At 34.8% G+C, this 15,849-nt stretch overlaps 1 protein-coding gene across 2 annotated transcripts in view; it reads right to left on the bottom strand.

Annotated features, from left to right (window-relative positions):
- LOC106136403 (cadherin-99C) overlaps positions 1 to 15,849 on the bottom strand; it is a 142,249-nt gene that overhangs the window by 17,931 nt on the left and 108,469 nt on the right. For both annotated transcript variants that reach the window (XM_013336946.2, XM_013336945.2), the window contains 3 exons: positions 4,403 to 4,494; positions 1,293 to 1,358; positions 723 to 901 (listed from right to left, as the gene is read on the bottom strand). In XM_013336946.2, the coding sequence (XP_013192400.2) occupies positions 723 to 901; positions 1,293 to 1,358; positions 4,403 to 4,490 (333 nt within the window). In that variant the 5' untranslated portion in view covers positions 4,491 to 4,494. The remainder of the gene's footprint in view (positions 1 to 722; positions 902 to 1,292; positions 1,359 to 4,402; positions 4,495 to 15,849) is intronic.

The raw sequence follows: 15,849 nt of genomic DNA, 5'->3' as shown, positions 1-15,849 counted from the left end.
TTGAGTGCATGATGAGATAAAATCACTGCAAAAACTTTGCCAAATATTAACAAAGTCTGTTAAATGAACCTTGCTCACTTTTGCTGTTCAAAATTTGCACCAAGAATCCGCTATAACGAGGGAATATTTTAATCGATATCTGGATTATTGATCGGTTTTCTTGATTTGGTATATGATTGACTCTGAACTTCTGGTCCCCAGTTCGAGCCCCGTTCAGATTATGACGGACAAATAACTTTTTAAATTGATTGTCCAGGGTCTTGTGTGTTTATCAAATACATACACATGGTCACGTGTATATCCCTTGCGGGGTAGACACAGCCCACAGTCTTGAAAAGACTGAATGGCCACGTTCTGCTATTTAGCTTAATGATAGAATTGAGATTCAAATAATGACAGGTTGCTAACCCATCGCCTAAAAAAGAATCCCAAGTTTGTAAGCCTATCCCTTAGTCGCCTTTTACGACATCCATGAGAAAGAGTTGGAGTGGTCCTATTCTTTTTTTAATTGGTGCCGGGAACCACACGGTATATCATTATCATTATCAAATAATACAAGTTTTTTTTTCTTAATAGCCGCGGTTCCCCAGGCATAACACCTAGGTTGGTGGAAGATCCATTGGTGGCAGTCGAGCCAGAGTTATTGATCTCGCTACAGTCTTATATTATTCCTAAGAGTACCTTGCAAAACAGAATCTATGTTCATCAAATAAGAAGTTTACCTGAAAGACCATATGAGACAGATTATCCGCGTCTCTGTCCAGCGGCTGCAGCAGCTGTAGCCGCTTTCCGTCCAGCTGGAACAGCGTGGGACCCTTCGGGAACACAGTAGAAAGGACCACGTCTACATCAGGCTCGCCCACGATTGGCAACTCGGCTGGTGTCGTGGTTTGGTTTACTTCTGCAAGATTATTTTAAAAAAGTTTAAACATAGATACCAAACGATAATGATTTTTGTAGCATAAATATAGAGGTAACTGTCTCGAAAAGACTTAAAGGCCGCGTTCGTATCAATATTCGTATGGATTCATGATAAAATTGAGATTTAAAATGTGACAGATTGCTAGCCCATCGCCTAAAAGAGTTATTTTTTATGAGAGTGCCTGAGTTATTTGGTGTGATGCCTCGAAACGCCGTGAAAATGTCTTGAGTAAAATTAATCCACTATTACTTTATGAACTACGGTGCAAAAGACAAGCACAGGTACACATGAATATCTGTCTACATTGAAACAAGCTAAAAGTGGTCATAAATAATTGTATCTAAAAGTAAAAATAAAACTAAATACTTACGGTCCCCCCTGCTCTCTTCAATATCGACTATAATGCTCGACTGTCCAGTTTCCACTTCACATGGACCTGCAAAACATGTAATTGGTTAAATCTGTTTTTTTTTTACACTGATTAGTTAGCCTCGAAGTTAGTTCTTTGAGACTTGTGTTACGAGATACTAACTCAACGATACTATATTTTATAATAAATACTTAATATAGATAAACATCCAAGACCCAGGCCAATCAGAAAAAGTTCTTTTCTAATCATGCTCTGGCCGGGATTCAAACCCAGGACCTCCGATGTCACAGACAAGCGTATTACCGCTGCGCCACAGAGGCCGTGTTTATTCATACTTAGTCATACAATTGGTGCTCTCACGGTGACGGAATACATCGTGAAGAAACCTGGACATCAAGGCAAGTTGATGTGACCATAATCCATTATGGACTAGGTTCCCCTGCAAAGGTCGCGAAGGTCGGACGGCAGTCGTTTCATGTGAAAACCAGACTTATCCAACCTAGGCTCGTGGTGAGGTGAGGACTGCAAGCAGTAAATAACGAGCACAAGTCTTGAACTTTCTGTGGGTAGCTCAATCTGTACTAGTGTAATTGTTCCCGAATATATTCCTTAACTTTTACAGTAATTTACAATTACATAGTAAGACGAAACTTCGAATAACTCCCGATAACAAGAGAATCTCAAGATTGCCGCATACTCCTATGCTTACAAGTCATCAATTTTCCAACGTAACACGGAAGTTGAATAGTAATATCCCATTGAATGGTCAAACAGTAATAAATAGCAGACCAGACAGGTGCTGAGAAACCTATAGGGCTTCGTTAGGCCACTAATTAAGCCTTTACCCCGCGTACGTAAATGCTAGTTCTGTTAATTGCATAGTGCACTGATAAGCGTAGTGTATGGTTTGAGCTGGAAATTCCACTGTTTTGAGCGTTTCATGAGAGGGGTATGATTGCTCAATCATGCCTTTATGTCCAAGGAAACGGTGGTTCAGCGATTTGATCACCCGCTTTCGCGCTTATTGGCGGATTGCACAACGAAATACGAGCCGTTGTGGGTATTTGTGGTATTTTCTGTTAATTTTTTTCTTATAATATACCTACTTTATTGCAGTGAACTCCTTATTCTCGTTGCACTGTTTAAAAATAAAGACATCAATCATAATACTGTATTAATGATAAAGGTTTTTTAAAATGTTTTTATTTTTAAATAAGTGCAATAGATAAAAAGGCTGTGTACCACATAGCATTAATTAAGGAATTAAATACTCGTAAATCCAAGTCTTGTGCGTAAAGTCTCCAAAAGCGGTAACTTGCATTTAAAATTACGATTAAACTGTTACGCTTAATCCAACAATAATAAGTTACGAAAACGTGTATTTCCAAAACTTAAATCAAGCATGTGACATGTAGTTTTTGCCCCACTTGTCTGGGAAACATTCAATTAAGATATTTGTCTTCCAGTTCCCATAAAACATTAAGATTTAGTCCTTAAAAGCCATTATTAATTAGCGCTGTTGTATCTAACATGTCTTGTTTATTTTGTTTCGTATCTATAAATGTGGAAACAGGTCCAATATATAAAATAATTAACGTATAGATATACATCTCTTATTCGCATTGTTAGCGGTAGATAAAAATAGGATAATCCCATCCCTTTTTTAGATTAGTAGTAGAAGGAAACTGAAGGAATACTCACTAATAAATGCTTGAAAATTTGCAACAGCAAGTCAAGCTCAAAACAATTGTTACCATCTTTAACCGACATCTAAATTGCGATATTAGAGTTCTTTTTTATGTAAAAGTATATTTATTTATTTTATTAATTATATTCGATTATTGACGAAAAAACACATCTTTCTGTCGCCTTACATCTTTTCACGCAGCATAAAGTACATATGGGTCACATCTGTCTCTCTTTATAGTTTGTGTTCAGACCGTATTAGTATTTGATTCAATTAGAAAGCTTAGAGCTTGTTCTTGTATAAAATAGTTGGCGTGCTTCTAGCTATTAAGTAGCGGATTCTTTCATTAAAATATTTCGTTACAAATCTCGCAATCAGTTGATATAGCATATACTTATTATCTTCACAACGGCTACATGTTAGCTAAATAGGCGATATTAAAAACGATTGTAATAAGAAAGTTCCTCTTTAGAGTGTGATTCCATCATATTTAATTTAATCTGACTGACTGACAAGCACTATCAAATCAGAAAAACATCTTGGAATCCTAAATTATTTATATCCTCAGTTTTATTCCTATTTTTAAATCTTATCTTTTTTAAAATCATAACATATACTGCTAACAAGGCGTAATGACATTTCAAACCGACCAACAAATTCAACTTCAAGTTGACCTTAACCCACAAATATCGACCTATAAAGGTCTCATTATCTTTTTAATAGATTCAATAGATATGCTCTCAACGAATGTAGGAAAACAAAGACGTATTGTATGGTAAATCAATAACAATTACTTTCACTAATCGTTAAATAGGTTGTCGTTTAATATATTTGTTTTAGTTTAAACAAACATACATTGTAATGTCAACATTCCAAACCAATAAATGCATACTTACTACGTCACTATTTAAATCATGAATTTTATTGCTTTTAATTTTAAGTCTGACTCATTTCCAGACTAAATTTATGATAATTATTATTTTCTTCCTCCTGGCGTTATATTACATCCTCAGCGCTGATTCGAGGAGCCCGGGGTACGCGTTTGAGATGAAATTCAGATTGAAAATAGTGACAAAATACTATTTATAATGATACAGGTATTAAGCAAGCGTTACGTACTTTTATTTTATCTCGAACGTTTCAAATAATGTTACAATGATCCATGGTTACAACGGATAAAGGTATTATTTATAAATAGTATAATGCAACGTAAAAGTTTAAAATCAGTTAAAGTGGATCAGGATGTTAGCCCATCGTATAATAGAAGCCTAGATTACCAAGATTTATAGCATTTTCCATGATTTATTGTACAATAAAGGTAAAAGTATATATTCAGTTTTGTATATTTATATGTAAGGAAATAATAGGTACCATTTTGAAATTCATGAAAAAACACTTGAGTAAAAAAAATATTAAGGCTCACCAGGTGTCGCCTCCGTACACAGAAGTAAGCCGAGAAGAATGAACCAAATGAAGTTTCCATGCTGGATCAGCGCGCTCCACCGCGCCATCTCACTGGAACAAAGATAACTTAAATCAGTTTTATGTTCTTTAAACGCAGTGCTTTACCTTCATATGGTTGTTCAAATAACTAGGTTTTTATATTTATCTCCATAACTATGTATATTCGCCTAATTATGGGAGATTAGTAGCGATGTTCTCGTGTTAGCTTTTTCTCAACGCATCCTTTCTGGGCTCCCTACAAAATCTAGGGCTATTAAAAATTAAATAGTATTAACAGAACTTCGGTTTTCATCAAGTAGTTTTCTTAATTGCATTAAGGCCATGTGAAATATACTGATTGTGAGACGATGATTATCCGACAAAAACTGTACACGTAAAACCATATCCAATGATGTCAATGATATTGAACATCAATTGTTTCTAATAATGTCATGAGAATATTTCTTGTATGAAGGAATTAACAAAGCTTTATGTATAATAGATTTCGCCCAGGCCCTCTTCCGTGGGAATCATAGTCCTAATCTGTTGGGAAATAGTAATGCTGAATCTAATGAGATGTCCGTTCTGTAATTAATTTATCTTTGATACAAAGGCGGCTTTTATGCTTGGGAAAACATCTGACATTCAGACGACAGAATATGTAGCTATGATCCAAGTTGAGAGAGTCGGTGGTCGAACGGTTAAGGCGCCTGAATATAAACGCGCGACACGCAAGATGACCCAGGTTTTCATTTAATCGCAGCTATGTACCCACGATTTTTTAAAAATGTACATAAGTTTGATTGCTAACTGATGCTCCTGTGAAGGAAAACATTGTGAGAAATTCTACATGTATGTATATTGGAGATCACAAAAAGGGGTACAAGGCGACAAAGAGACCAGACCGCAGAGTCTGCGTCGGTATATATAAAATTTTGACTCCTATATCGAGGTCAAAGGGAATCGTTTCGGAGTCACAACTATCAATTGCGTCGTGGCGACGTCACATTCATTAGTACTTAACATTTCTATTGTTTTATTTTATTCTAAATTCTATGTTTAAGGTATATGACTCATAACCGCTTACCAGTCTTGTACCAAAACCTTAAATACCTATAAAACTTGTATTATGAAACTGTCAATTCTATGATATTAGACAAACGTAATGACCTTGAGCAAGCCGTATGCTGGTCACAGTAATCTGGATAATACCATTTACAAGATGAAGTCCCACAAGCGGACACAAAAATCATGACACATTTAGTTTACCGACTTAAATAGAAGTAAGTTCATTAAAAAGGTGAAAGTATTGTGTGCTCGTAAGTTACAATGAAGCAGATACACCTGTCCATATAAAACCAGCTACATAAAAAGGTTATTTTGTATGTTTTTTGACAATACTTCTTCTTCTTCTTCTATAATAATCTTGGATGGAATTCAGATGACATATTCGTAAGTTGACAAATGGTGTTACGCAAAAAATTAATGCATCTAAGAGTAGGCAAAAGGAGCCAGCACGATTTTAAAAACTATGCAATATTGTCCAAAAGATGTCTCAAAAGGTGTAAGACTTGCCCTTTAATGGGCATATTATTTAACAATATATCTTGTTAAATAGGCAATTGGATACACATGTATAACCCGAATTTTATTAGTTAATAAATGACCATTACAATATAATTATATATACAGAGATAATAATCAGCTATTTAATGTTTGCCTGTTTATTTCCGAATGTAACTGGATCAAGTTTTACAAGTTCATTAAATCGCAGTTATTCAAAACATGTGGCAATTTATAGTATCTACATTGTTGTAAATAATAAAATTTGCATAACCCATTATGTTAGTGGAATGGACATAAATCTATATATCCTTAAATATAATAAAATTGGACCGATGCCCATACTTTAAATATATTGTAAAAAAATCGATGAGGGTTCTACATATGTACATATATATCACGCGAAAACTATTGTGCCGTTTTGAATGCGGTTTTATCAGATGTGTTGGCTTGGTCCAAATTTAAATCTGGTATGCTAATAGTACGTATACCCAGAAAAGAAAAATATGTTCCTACTTAATTGAAGATATTACCTCAAGATGTTTAAACTAAGGTTTCGTTGTTACCAGCTACAGAAATGAGCTTATAACAAACTCTCGCATTACTTGCATTTCAGCTCCAATCTAAGATCAAAAAGACGAGGAATTTCCTCTGCGTTGTTAACGTTAGTTGTCACGTCGACATAAAAGGTATTTCCTACAACAAATCTACGAAGAATGCACGAAGATTGCAATCCACCTTGTTAACCAGTGTTGTATCGTCACTGGTATTGCCAACTACAATGTAAAGAAAACTAGCTTTAAAAAATAGTGTACATACATACAATCACGGGTAAGACAGATCCCACCATTTTTAAAAGACTGGAAGTTCAGTTCATGCTTTCAATGGCTAAATGTTATGGCAAATAAGTCCTGTAGCAAACTGTAAATCTCTTTTGTATATTGAACAAACGTTTTTTTAACTCATTAAAAGGAATAAGCTTATTGTATAACATTCTTCATCGAACCAATTTTTTTTTTCATAAATCTAATAAAAAATAGAACTGTAGATTGTGATGTCAAAAACTAAAAAAACATTAAATCTACAATTAAACTTGAAAGGCAACACCGATCGTCACACAAATTTATCTTATTTATCGGCGCCACCCACGCACGGAAGGCGGGTCCCTTGTTATGATTTACTAGTTGCCCACCCTGCTTCGTTCAAATATCTCGTATCTACAAGTCAGCATACAAATAGTACAGCTATTTAATATTGGTAATAGAAAACATGTACGAGACAAATTCCTGTTTATTAAATATTCACTTGTCTTGTCCGGCTATAAATAGATCCAGGAATAGGTGGTTTATTTGCCGCAGGAGTAGTATTAACCTCTGAAGCAAAGCTCGGGTTCGAACCTCGGTCAGGCAACGTAAAACGAATTTTCGGTTAGCCTGGGTTTTGGATGTAGTATCATTATAAGTATTTAACATAAATATAGAATCGTTCAATTAGTATTCACTAGCCTTTTACTGCTGAGGCTAGCTCAATCTGTATAATTTAGTCCCACATACATATCTGTATTTTTTTTTATCAATAATTATGATTTCGAATTGTGTTACATAGATTCTTGTATAATAATGATAAAAACAAAAGGATTAATTAATAAAATCTCAGACTATTTGATATCCAAATATATTCCAATAATATTCTTCAAAATTATATTATTTTCTTGCCTTTCCATACTGGGCAAGGTAAAACAGATAATAATGTTCTCATTTATAGTACCTACTCGACCATTAATCAATAAACGACGACAAATTAATCGGTTTTTGTATGGGGCTTGATTAAAGCAATACAAACATTGTCGGTATCAACTTCAGAAAAGGAAATTTTCAATTCGTCGGTATCCATTCATAACTGCACAATCATATAAAAAAATTGTGAATGTATATCACTTCAGAAGACACATACGACAAGTCATTTAAAGTTTAAGATTATAATAAAAAACTAGCTGTGCCCGCGACTTCGTCCGCGTGGAATAGTTATTTTGTGCATCTTTGAAGCCCTCAAGGAGGAATAATTTTCCCCGTTTTTTTCACATTTTTCATTATTTCTTCGCTCCTAATAGTTGCAGCGTGATAATAAATAGCCTAAAGCCTTCCTCGATAAATGGTCTATTAGACACAAAAAGAATTTTTTAAATTCGAACCAGTAATTCCTGAGATACGCGCCTTCAAACAAACAAACAAATTCTTCAGCTTTATAATATTAGTAGAGATTATGCAAAAAAATTGATGTACCTACGTGAGTGCGTGTTTGAGGATGCTATTCAATCACGAAAATTCTACTGGATGGATTTTGATGAAACTTACGTACACGGGAAGAATAATGCCTGGAATAGAACATAGTTTATTTTTCTTACAAAAGCAAAGTCCCGGGGGCGCAGCTGTTAAAAAACAAATAAATTCTAAAGACAAAAAAAGGAAATTATAATAATGGAAAATTAAAGTAACTCTTTGTATACGACATTTGCTGTCTTGCCCATTGGAGACATCACAAATAAACTGTCACAGCTGCTGACCCGCGGAAAGCGACGTAGAGCTGTCCGTGTGAGAAGCAATTCGTCCTGAGGTCGACTCCGGCTGCTCCAAGCGTTTGACCTTGCAATTTGTTAATTGTCATCGCGAAACATATAGCCACTGGAAGCGCTTAAATTAAAATGGAAAGTTGTTGGGAATGAGGTGAATGCGTGGTATAAAAATAATTTCACCAGCTGCACAACCAGTAAGAATTTTAGCTTCTATAATATTGTTATGAAGCGAAAATGTATTGTGAGGGCAATGTTAAAATATTAAGGGTTTTGAAAAAATCTCTAAGTGAATCTATTTGTTTTAAGCCGTAGATAGCTCGAATTGCCCTTTTTTTTTGTAAACTATAATAATACTTTTAATTCTCATGTGGCGCCATCTCGTATCGGGTAGTCAAAAAATAAATATCTAAACCACGGGAACTAAATCAATGGTGAAACGGTAAGTACTGGCGTTACTACATTGTGTGTTATTCCTGCTAATCTTGAGCGATGCATTGTCGCCGATGCGGGGCGCGTCAAACTACCTACATAAAAAAAAATCTTCTCAAAGATGTGGTGAAACGGTAAGAACTGGCGAAACTAAATCAATGAAAAAAAGAATTTCTAATAAATAGAAAATTTTGCCAGCGGCTACAATCGTGTTATTTCTTAAATTCTCATGAGGCGCCATCTCGTATCGGGTGGGAAAAAAAATAAATATCTAAACCACGGGAACTTAATCAAAAAACAAAGCATAATGAATTGAATCAATAAAATGCTATTTTTTTAATCATCATCATTATAAATATGATAATTAATTATTTATAGCTCTTTATATCGATTCAAAAATGACGAAGTTCCATACAAACTTGCACCCCCTATTTCTTCCCCTTGGGATAGAATTTCAGGATAAAAAGTAGCCTATATTCTAATCCAGGTTAATAGCTATATCTGTGCCGAATTTCGTTCAAATCCGTTAGGTAGGTTTTGCGTGATGCGCGTACAAACATACAGACAGACAGACGGACAGACAGACAGACAAACAGACAGACAGACAAAAATTCTAAAAAAAATTGTTTTGGCTTCTATTGACCCTAAAAAGACCACTTATAATTTTTTTTCTTAAATATCTTCAATGTACAGACAAAGTTCAGTTACAGTTTTATTATATGTATTATTATTATATATTATATATATATATATATTATATATTATATTATATTATTATTTTATTATTATAAATATGATAATTAATTATTTATAGCTCTTTATATCGATTCAAAAATGACGAAGTTCCATACAAACTTGCACCCCCTATTTCTTCCCCTTGGGATAGAATTTCAGGATAAAGAGTAGCCTATATTCTAATCCAGGTTAATAGCTATATCTGTGCCGAATTTCGTTCAAATCCGTTCGGTAGGTTTTGCGTGATGCGCGTACAAACATACAGACAGACAGACGGACAGACAGACAGACAGACAGACAAAAATTCTAAAAAAAATTGTTTTGGCTTCTATTGACCCTAAAAAGACCACTTAAAATTTTTTTTCTTAAATATCTTCAATGTACAGACAAAGTTCAGTTACAGTTTTATTATATGTATGGATATGGATAGGTCTCCATAAACGAAATGGATAAGTTCCTCCAGCGAAGTGACTACTTGACAGAAGTTATCTGGCAGAGTCACCAACCCGTTCGATTCAGGCAACGTACCATTACCGATATTTAATAACACATCTGAGAATTCTTGCTCTCGAGGATTACCACCCAACTGAGCTCTCATATTACGTGTTAGACTTAATTTCCTAACCTGAGGCCAGAGTATGGATCGTTTGAGACATGCGCTTACTTCATCAGCTCTAGTACCTCGGCTTATTACGGGTAGAGTCTGGCGGAAATCACCACAAAATAATACAGTGGTACCACCTATAATGCGATTCCCTGTTATTTTCTCCAAATAAGTAAATGTCTTAACCATGGAAACTAAATCAATGAAAAACGAATTTTTAATTAATTAAAAAATTTGCCAGCGGCTACAATCGCGTTATTTCGTAAATTCTCATGTGGCGCCATCTCGTATCGGGTGGTCAAAAAATAAATATCTAAACCACGGGAACTAAATCAATGGTGAAACGGTAAGTACTGACGTTGCTATATGTGTGTTATTCCTGCTAATTTTGAGGAACATGGCAACCGTCGCCGATGCGGGGTGCGTCAAACTACCTACATAAAAAATCTTCTCATACATAAAAAAAAAATCTTCTTAAAGATGTGGTGAAACAGTAAGTACTGGCGAAACTAAAATTACTTAATTAAAACTTAATTAATTAAAAATTTTGCCGGCGGCTACAATCGTGTTATTTCTTAACCCTTTACAGGACAGAATACTGAACTCAAATTACACAGGGTGACACTCCGGTTTTTCATACAAAAAATCACCACGTCTATAGCAGTACTTATTAAAATGACTACTAAAATATCAATATACGTCTGTAGCTACGGGCATACCCGCTGTACGGTACAACCGGACTGTTATTATAAATAGAAACTTAAACCAACAAGACGGTTAGTTAGCCTCAAAAGGGTCTGTTTCAGTATTTTCTGATGTTTCAAATAAACTATCATCGTCGGTATCTTCCGGGGTCGACACATCCTCCAACAGTTTTTTGATTATTCTCTTCGTCTTTATTCATCTATGACAAAAAGTGAACTTGAGCAAATCACACAAATTGAGCTAGCCCCAAAGTAAGTTCGAGATTTGTGTAATGGCATTAGTATCGATACTATATTTTATAACAACATATGTACATATGAATCTTATAAGAATGAGTAAAATACTTACGTTTTCTGTCACAAATTTTTGCGACACTGACTTGATGTTTCAAAGAATGTTCTAGGCGAACTAAACGGCTATTGCTGTGGTGTCACTATATCAACTACTTTATTGTGGTTCTACACGATGTAAATATGTATGTATTTCAGTTCTTAGATTTGACAGTAACAATGTTTGAATAACTTGTAGATAGACAGTAAATCTTGTTCTTTACAATGATAGTATGAACGTAGCACGGTGTCCACCGTAGCGCTCTTTACGCTATCTTTTAAAACGACTGCGGTGCCCGGGCTGTCAACCTTCTAAGTTTTTAGCACACTGCTATAACCGTACTGTCCTGTAAAGTGTTAAATTCTCATGAGGCGCCATCTCGTATCGGGTGGTCAAAAAATAAATACCTAAACCACGGGAACTAAATCAATAAACAAAGCATAATGAATTAAATAAATAAAATGCTATTTTTTTAATCATTATAATAAATATAAGAATTAATTATTTATAGTGCCGTGTGGTTCCCGGCACCAACACAAAAAAGAATAGGACCACTCCAGCTCTTTTCCATGGATGTCGTAAAAGGCGACTAAAGGATAGGCTTACAAACTTGGGATTCTTTTTTAGGCGTTGGGTTAGCAACCTGTCACTATTTGAATCTCAATTCTATCATTAAGCCAAAAAGCTGAACGTGGCCATTCAGCCTTTTTAAGACTGTTGGCTCTGTCTACCCCGCAAGGGATATAGACGTGATCATATGTATGTATGTATGTATAATTATTTATAGCTTTTTATATCGATTCAAATCAAAAATGACGAAGTTCCATACAAACTTGCACCCCCTATTTCATCCCCTTGGGATAGAATTTCAGGATAAAAAGTAGCCTATATTCTAATCCAGGTTACTAACTATATCTGTGCCGAATTTCGTTCAGATCCGTTCGGTAGATTTTGCGTGATGCGCGTACAAACATACAGACAGACAGACAGACAGACAAAAATTCTAAAAAAAATTGTTTTGGCTTCTATTGACCCTAAAAAGACCCCTTATAAATTTTTTTCTTAAATATCTTCAATGTACAGACAAAGTTGAGTTACAGTTTTATTATATGTATGGACGACTAAAGAGAAAGTAGGTTTCACCTGGAGCTTAGCTCATTTTATAAAACCTTTTTTTTTAGAAACCTTTGTTTAGGTGATCTCATCATTCGTCATAAGGGATAGAACCGAGATAGTATGTATGTAAGTATAAACAATAACCAAATGAAGACTGGCATTTTTATTTAAACTACAAAATAAATACTTTTGGTTTACCTAGTGCCTTGACTTTGAGTATTCCTAATACTCATATTTTCTTACCTTAGCATATTCATAAATAAAGCAATCATATTTTACAAACACAATACTATATAGTACTCGTATCATAAGTATGTCACAAATGAAATTAACATATACGCCTTTTCTCTTCATGTAAACCTAAGAGCCCCCACAGCGATATGACATAAAAGTAGACTTGCTTTATGAACAACTGCGTTGGGCCCGCCTAAGGGATGTTAGTCTCTGCCTACCACGAACTATGATAAGTCACCAACAATAACATAAGTGTAATCATAGTGGTTGAGTTAGTATGTGCCGCATAAATTATTAACTACTTATATAACTCATTTATTTTCTTCTGGCCCTTGGTTCTAGCGTGTTGTTCGCGAAATTTTATAAAAGGACCACTCCGTATCTTTCCCATGGATGTCATAAAAGGTGACTAAGGGAAAATTTGGGACAAACTTGGGATTCTACTTTAAGGCGATGTGCTAGCAACTTGTTGCAAATTTAATCTCAATACCATTATTAAACCATAACAATTGAACGTGACCTTTCAGTCTTTGCGAGACTGTTGGCTCTATCTTCCCCTCGAAGAATTTAGACGTGACACATTTATCACAAATATCACGGAAACGTCAACGGGATGCCAAATTAAAATCTCTCTCTAGACGCAGCGGGATGTGCAATCATGCATTGATACCCAAGTTAGTCAGTCAATCAGTTTCTTCACTCAACCCCAAAATCAATGATCGCATTTTGATGATTTGTACGAACAAACAAATACACAAATTTAGAATCAGTTTTGTTGTCAAATCGTCAGGTCAATAGAATATTGAAATCAAACATAACATTTAATAGTATTATGAGGTATTGCGATCAGTGGCCCACTTCTGTTCCAACTGTCGTAATCTCATTACAAAGAATATGGTGACGAGTAGGTATACGAGGCGTTGATTTCACACGAAAGAATAAGTTAAGCCAAACCCACACAAGACTTGGATGAGAAACAATAAATTTAAGCTAATTTAATGCCAGGTTCACTGGTTAAGCGGCATCTCTCTAACAACAGAGCATGCATTTCAAAACCTGTAGGTTTTTCAATAGAAAATTTAAATTTGCAACGTATGATTGGCTTTTACTATTAAAATCTAGATTCCATTATTGAGTAAATAATTAGACTTGTTAATAAATATCTGTTTTTATGTATATTTATTGTTATTATTATCTTGACAAAGAAATTTCAAAGAATCAAATTCAAACGCCGCAAGCCAAGATCAGCGATCTATAATTTCCATCGTTGCTTTTATTTCGCAAACCCGCTTACTATGCAATGTCTTTTTAGGATTTACGACCGGTACAGAGTTTTTACATATTTAACAAGGCACTGTCTGAGGTCCAGGATGTTCTATGATCTTTATGAGACGCCCAAGGGCTCAAAGGTATCTACTGCATAATGAGTGCGACTATAACTTACAATGATTATTATTCTAATTTATATTTTGTGGTCTATTACAGTTTGTTTAGGATCGCATTTCTTTTGTGTCACAGTCTATACGTTTAAGCCTTAAAAGTCCTGTGGTTATGGCGTTTTCTTATCACTCGAGGCTCACGATTTTAAATCCCAAAGGAATTACGAGACTAATAATATATCATTCAGTTGTAGAGCGAAAATAAGCATAAATGTACTAGGGCCGTGTGGTTGCCGACACCAAAATAAAAAGGAATAGGACCATTCCATCTCTTTCTTATGAATGTCGTAAAAGGCGACTAAGGGTTAGGCTTATAAACTTGGGATTTTTCTTATAGGTCCTGTGACCTGTCACTGTTTGAATCTCAATTCTATCTAAACTGTCTTTCATGAGTGCTGGCTCCGTCTACCTCGCAAGGTATATAGACGTGATTATATGAATGAATAATAATGCAACGTATATTACTTTCAAATATATCTATTAATCATTCAAATTCAATCGAAGCTCACCACTATCACATTAGTTTTAAAGATAATCTCAACTGATTAACACAACAAAAAAATTATTGTTCAACGGGTCATTACATCTTTTTTTAAATCACACAGTAAAACTGACAAGGAATTGGCACTTCGTTAGAAGTTTATAAAATTCAGGCGTGTATAAGAAATGAATTATGGTTTATTCTTTTATACAATTTAACAGTTATTAGAACCGTACACTATAGAAAATCACGTTACATACATTATTTTTTTTAAATAGCTTCCGACCTTGCAAACCAAATCTATAAACGATCTATCTTTCTGTACCATACTATATTTACATTCACTATGTTGAAGTTGAGATTTCCGCTTCTTACTTAAAGGTGATGATTTGCAGACCATTGATTGATGACTTCTTTTGTGAAGCCCACGGCGTGTGAATTCATTATATTTCGCAATAACTTACACGACGGAAGTCCATTAGAAATATGTTTCCGCGGCTTGAGAAATATTGACGAAGGATAATTAAGTCACTAACATATTTTTAAGTTTCAATGGTTACTAACACTATGGATGCAAATCTGAAATAAAAACATTTTATTTTATTTATTTATTATTTATAATAAAAAGGTCTTATTTAAAACTAGCTTTGGCCCGCAACTTCGTACTTGGTACTTCATCGGACTGACTTAATACTTACAGCAAACTAAAATTCTTATCACAGTCTGCCCATGAAGGAGAAAGGAACCCACAACTTACATACCAATTTAATTTTTCTACGCCTAGTAGTTTCGGGTGTAACGCAAACATTTTTACTACAGGTATCTAGGAAAATAAGAGAGCATTACGAAAACATTTTGCGAAATACCTGAAAACAGAGTCTGGCCGCTGTTAGCGAAGTTCGAATGATTTCGAAGGAATCTTTGTTAGTGCCCTTGATCACCTAGGAATGTACAAATCAAATTTCAAATCTCAACACCCAACGGTTGGGTGGAAATGTTAGTTGACCAGTCTGTCTGTGTCCTCTTGTGACAGAGGTGACAGGGGCATATAATTAAAAAAGATTATTTAATGCTCTTTAGAATCACTAACATTTAAATCGCAAACATTCTCTTAAGATTCCTAATTCCCTATAACTAATCTCAATAATACCTCTAATACAATGGACATACACATTTATCGGGGCACGTGAGAATACCCGGGAACAATGGGGGATGGGGC

Source organism: Amyelois transitella, chromosome 10 (genome assembly GCF_032362555.1).
Source record: "Amyelois transitella isolate CPQ chromosome 10, ilAmyTran1.1, whole genome shotgun sequence".
In the NCBI taxonomy this organism is placed as follows: Eukaryota; Metazoa; Arthropoda; class Insecta; order Lepidoptera; family Pyralidae; genus Amyelois; species Amyelois transitella.
The sequence above is the reverse complement of the archived record's forward strand: the minus strand, read 5'-3'. Positions and strand labels throughout refer to the sequence as shown.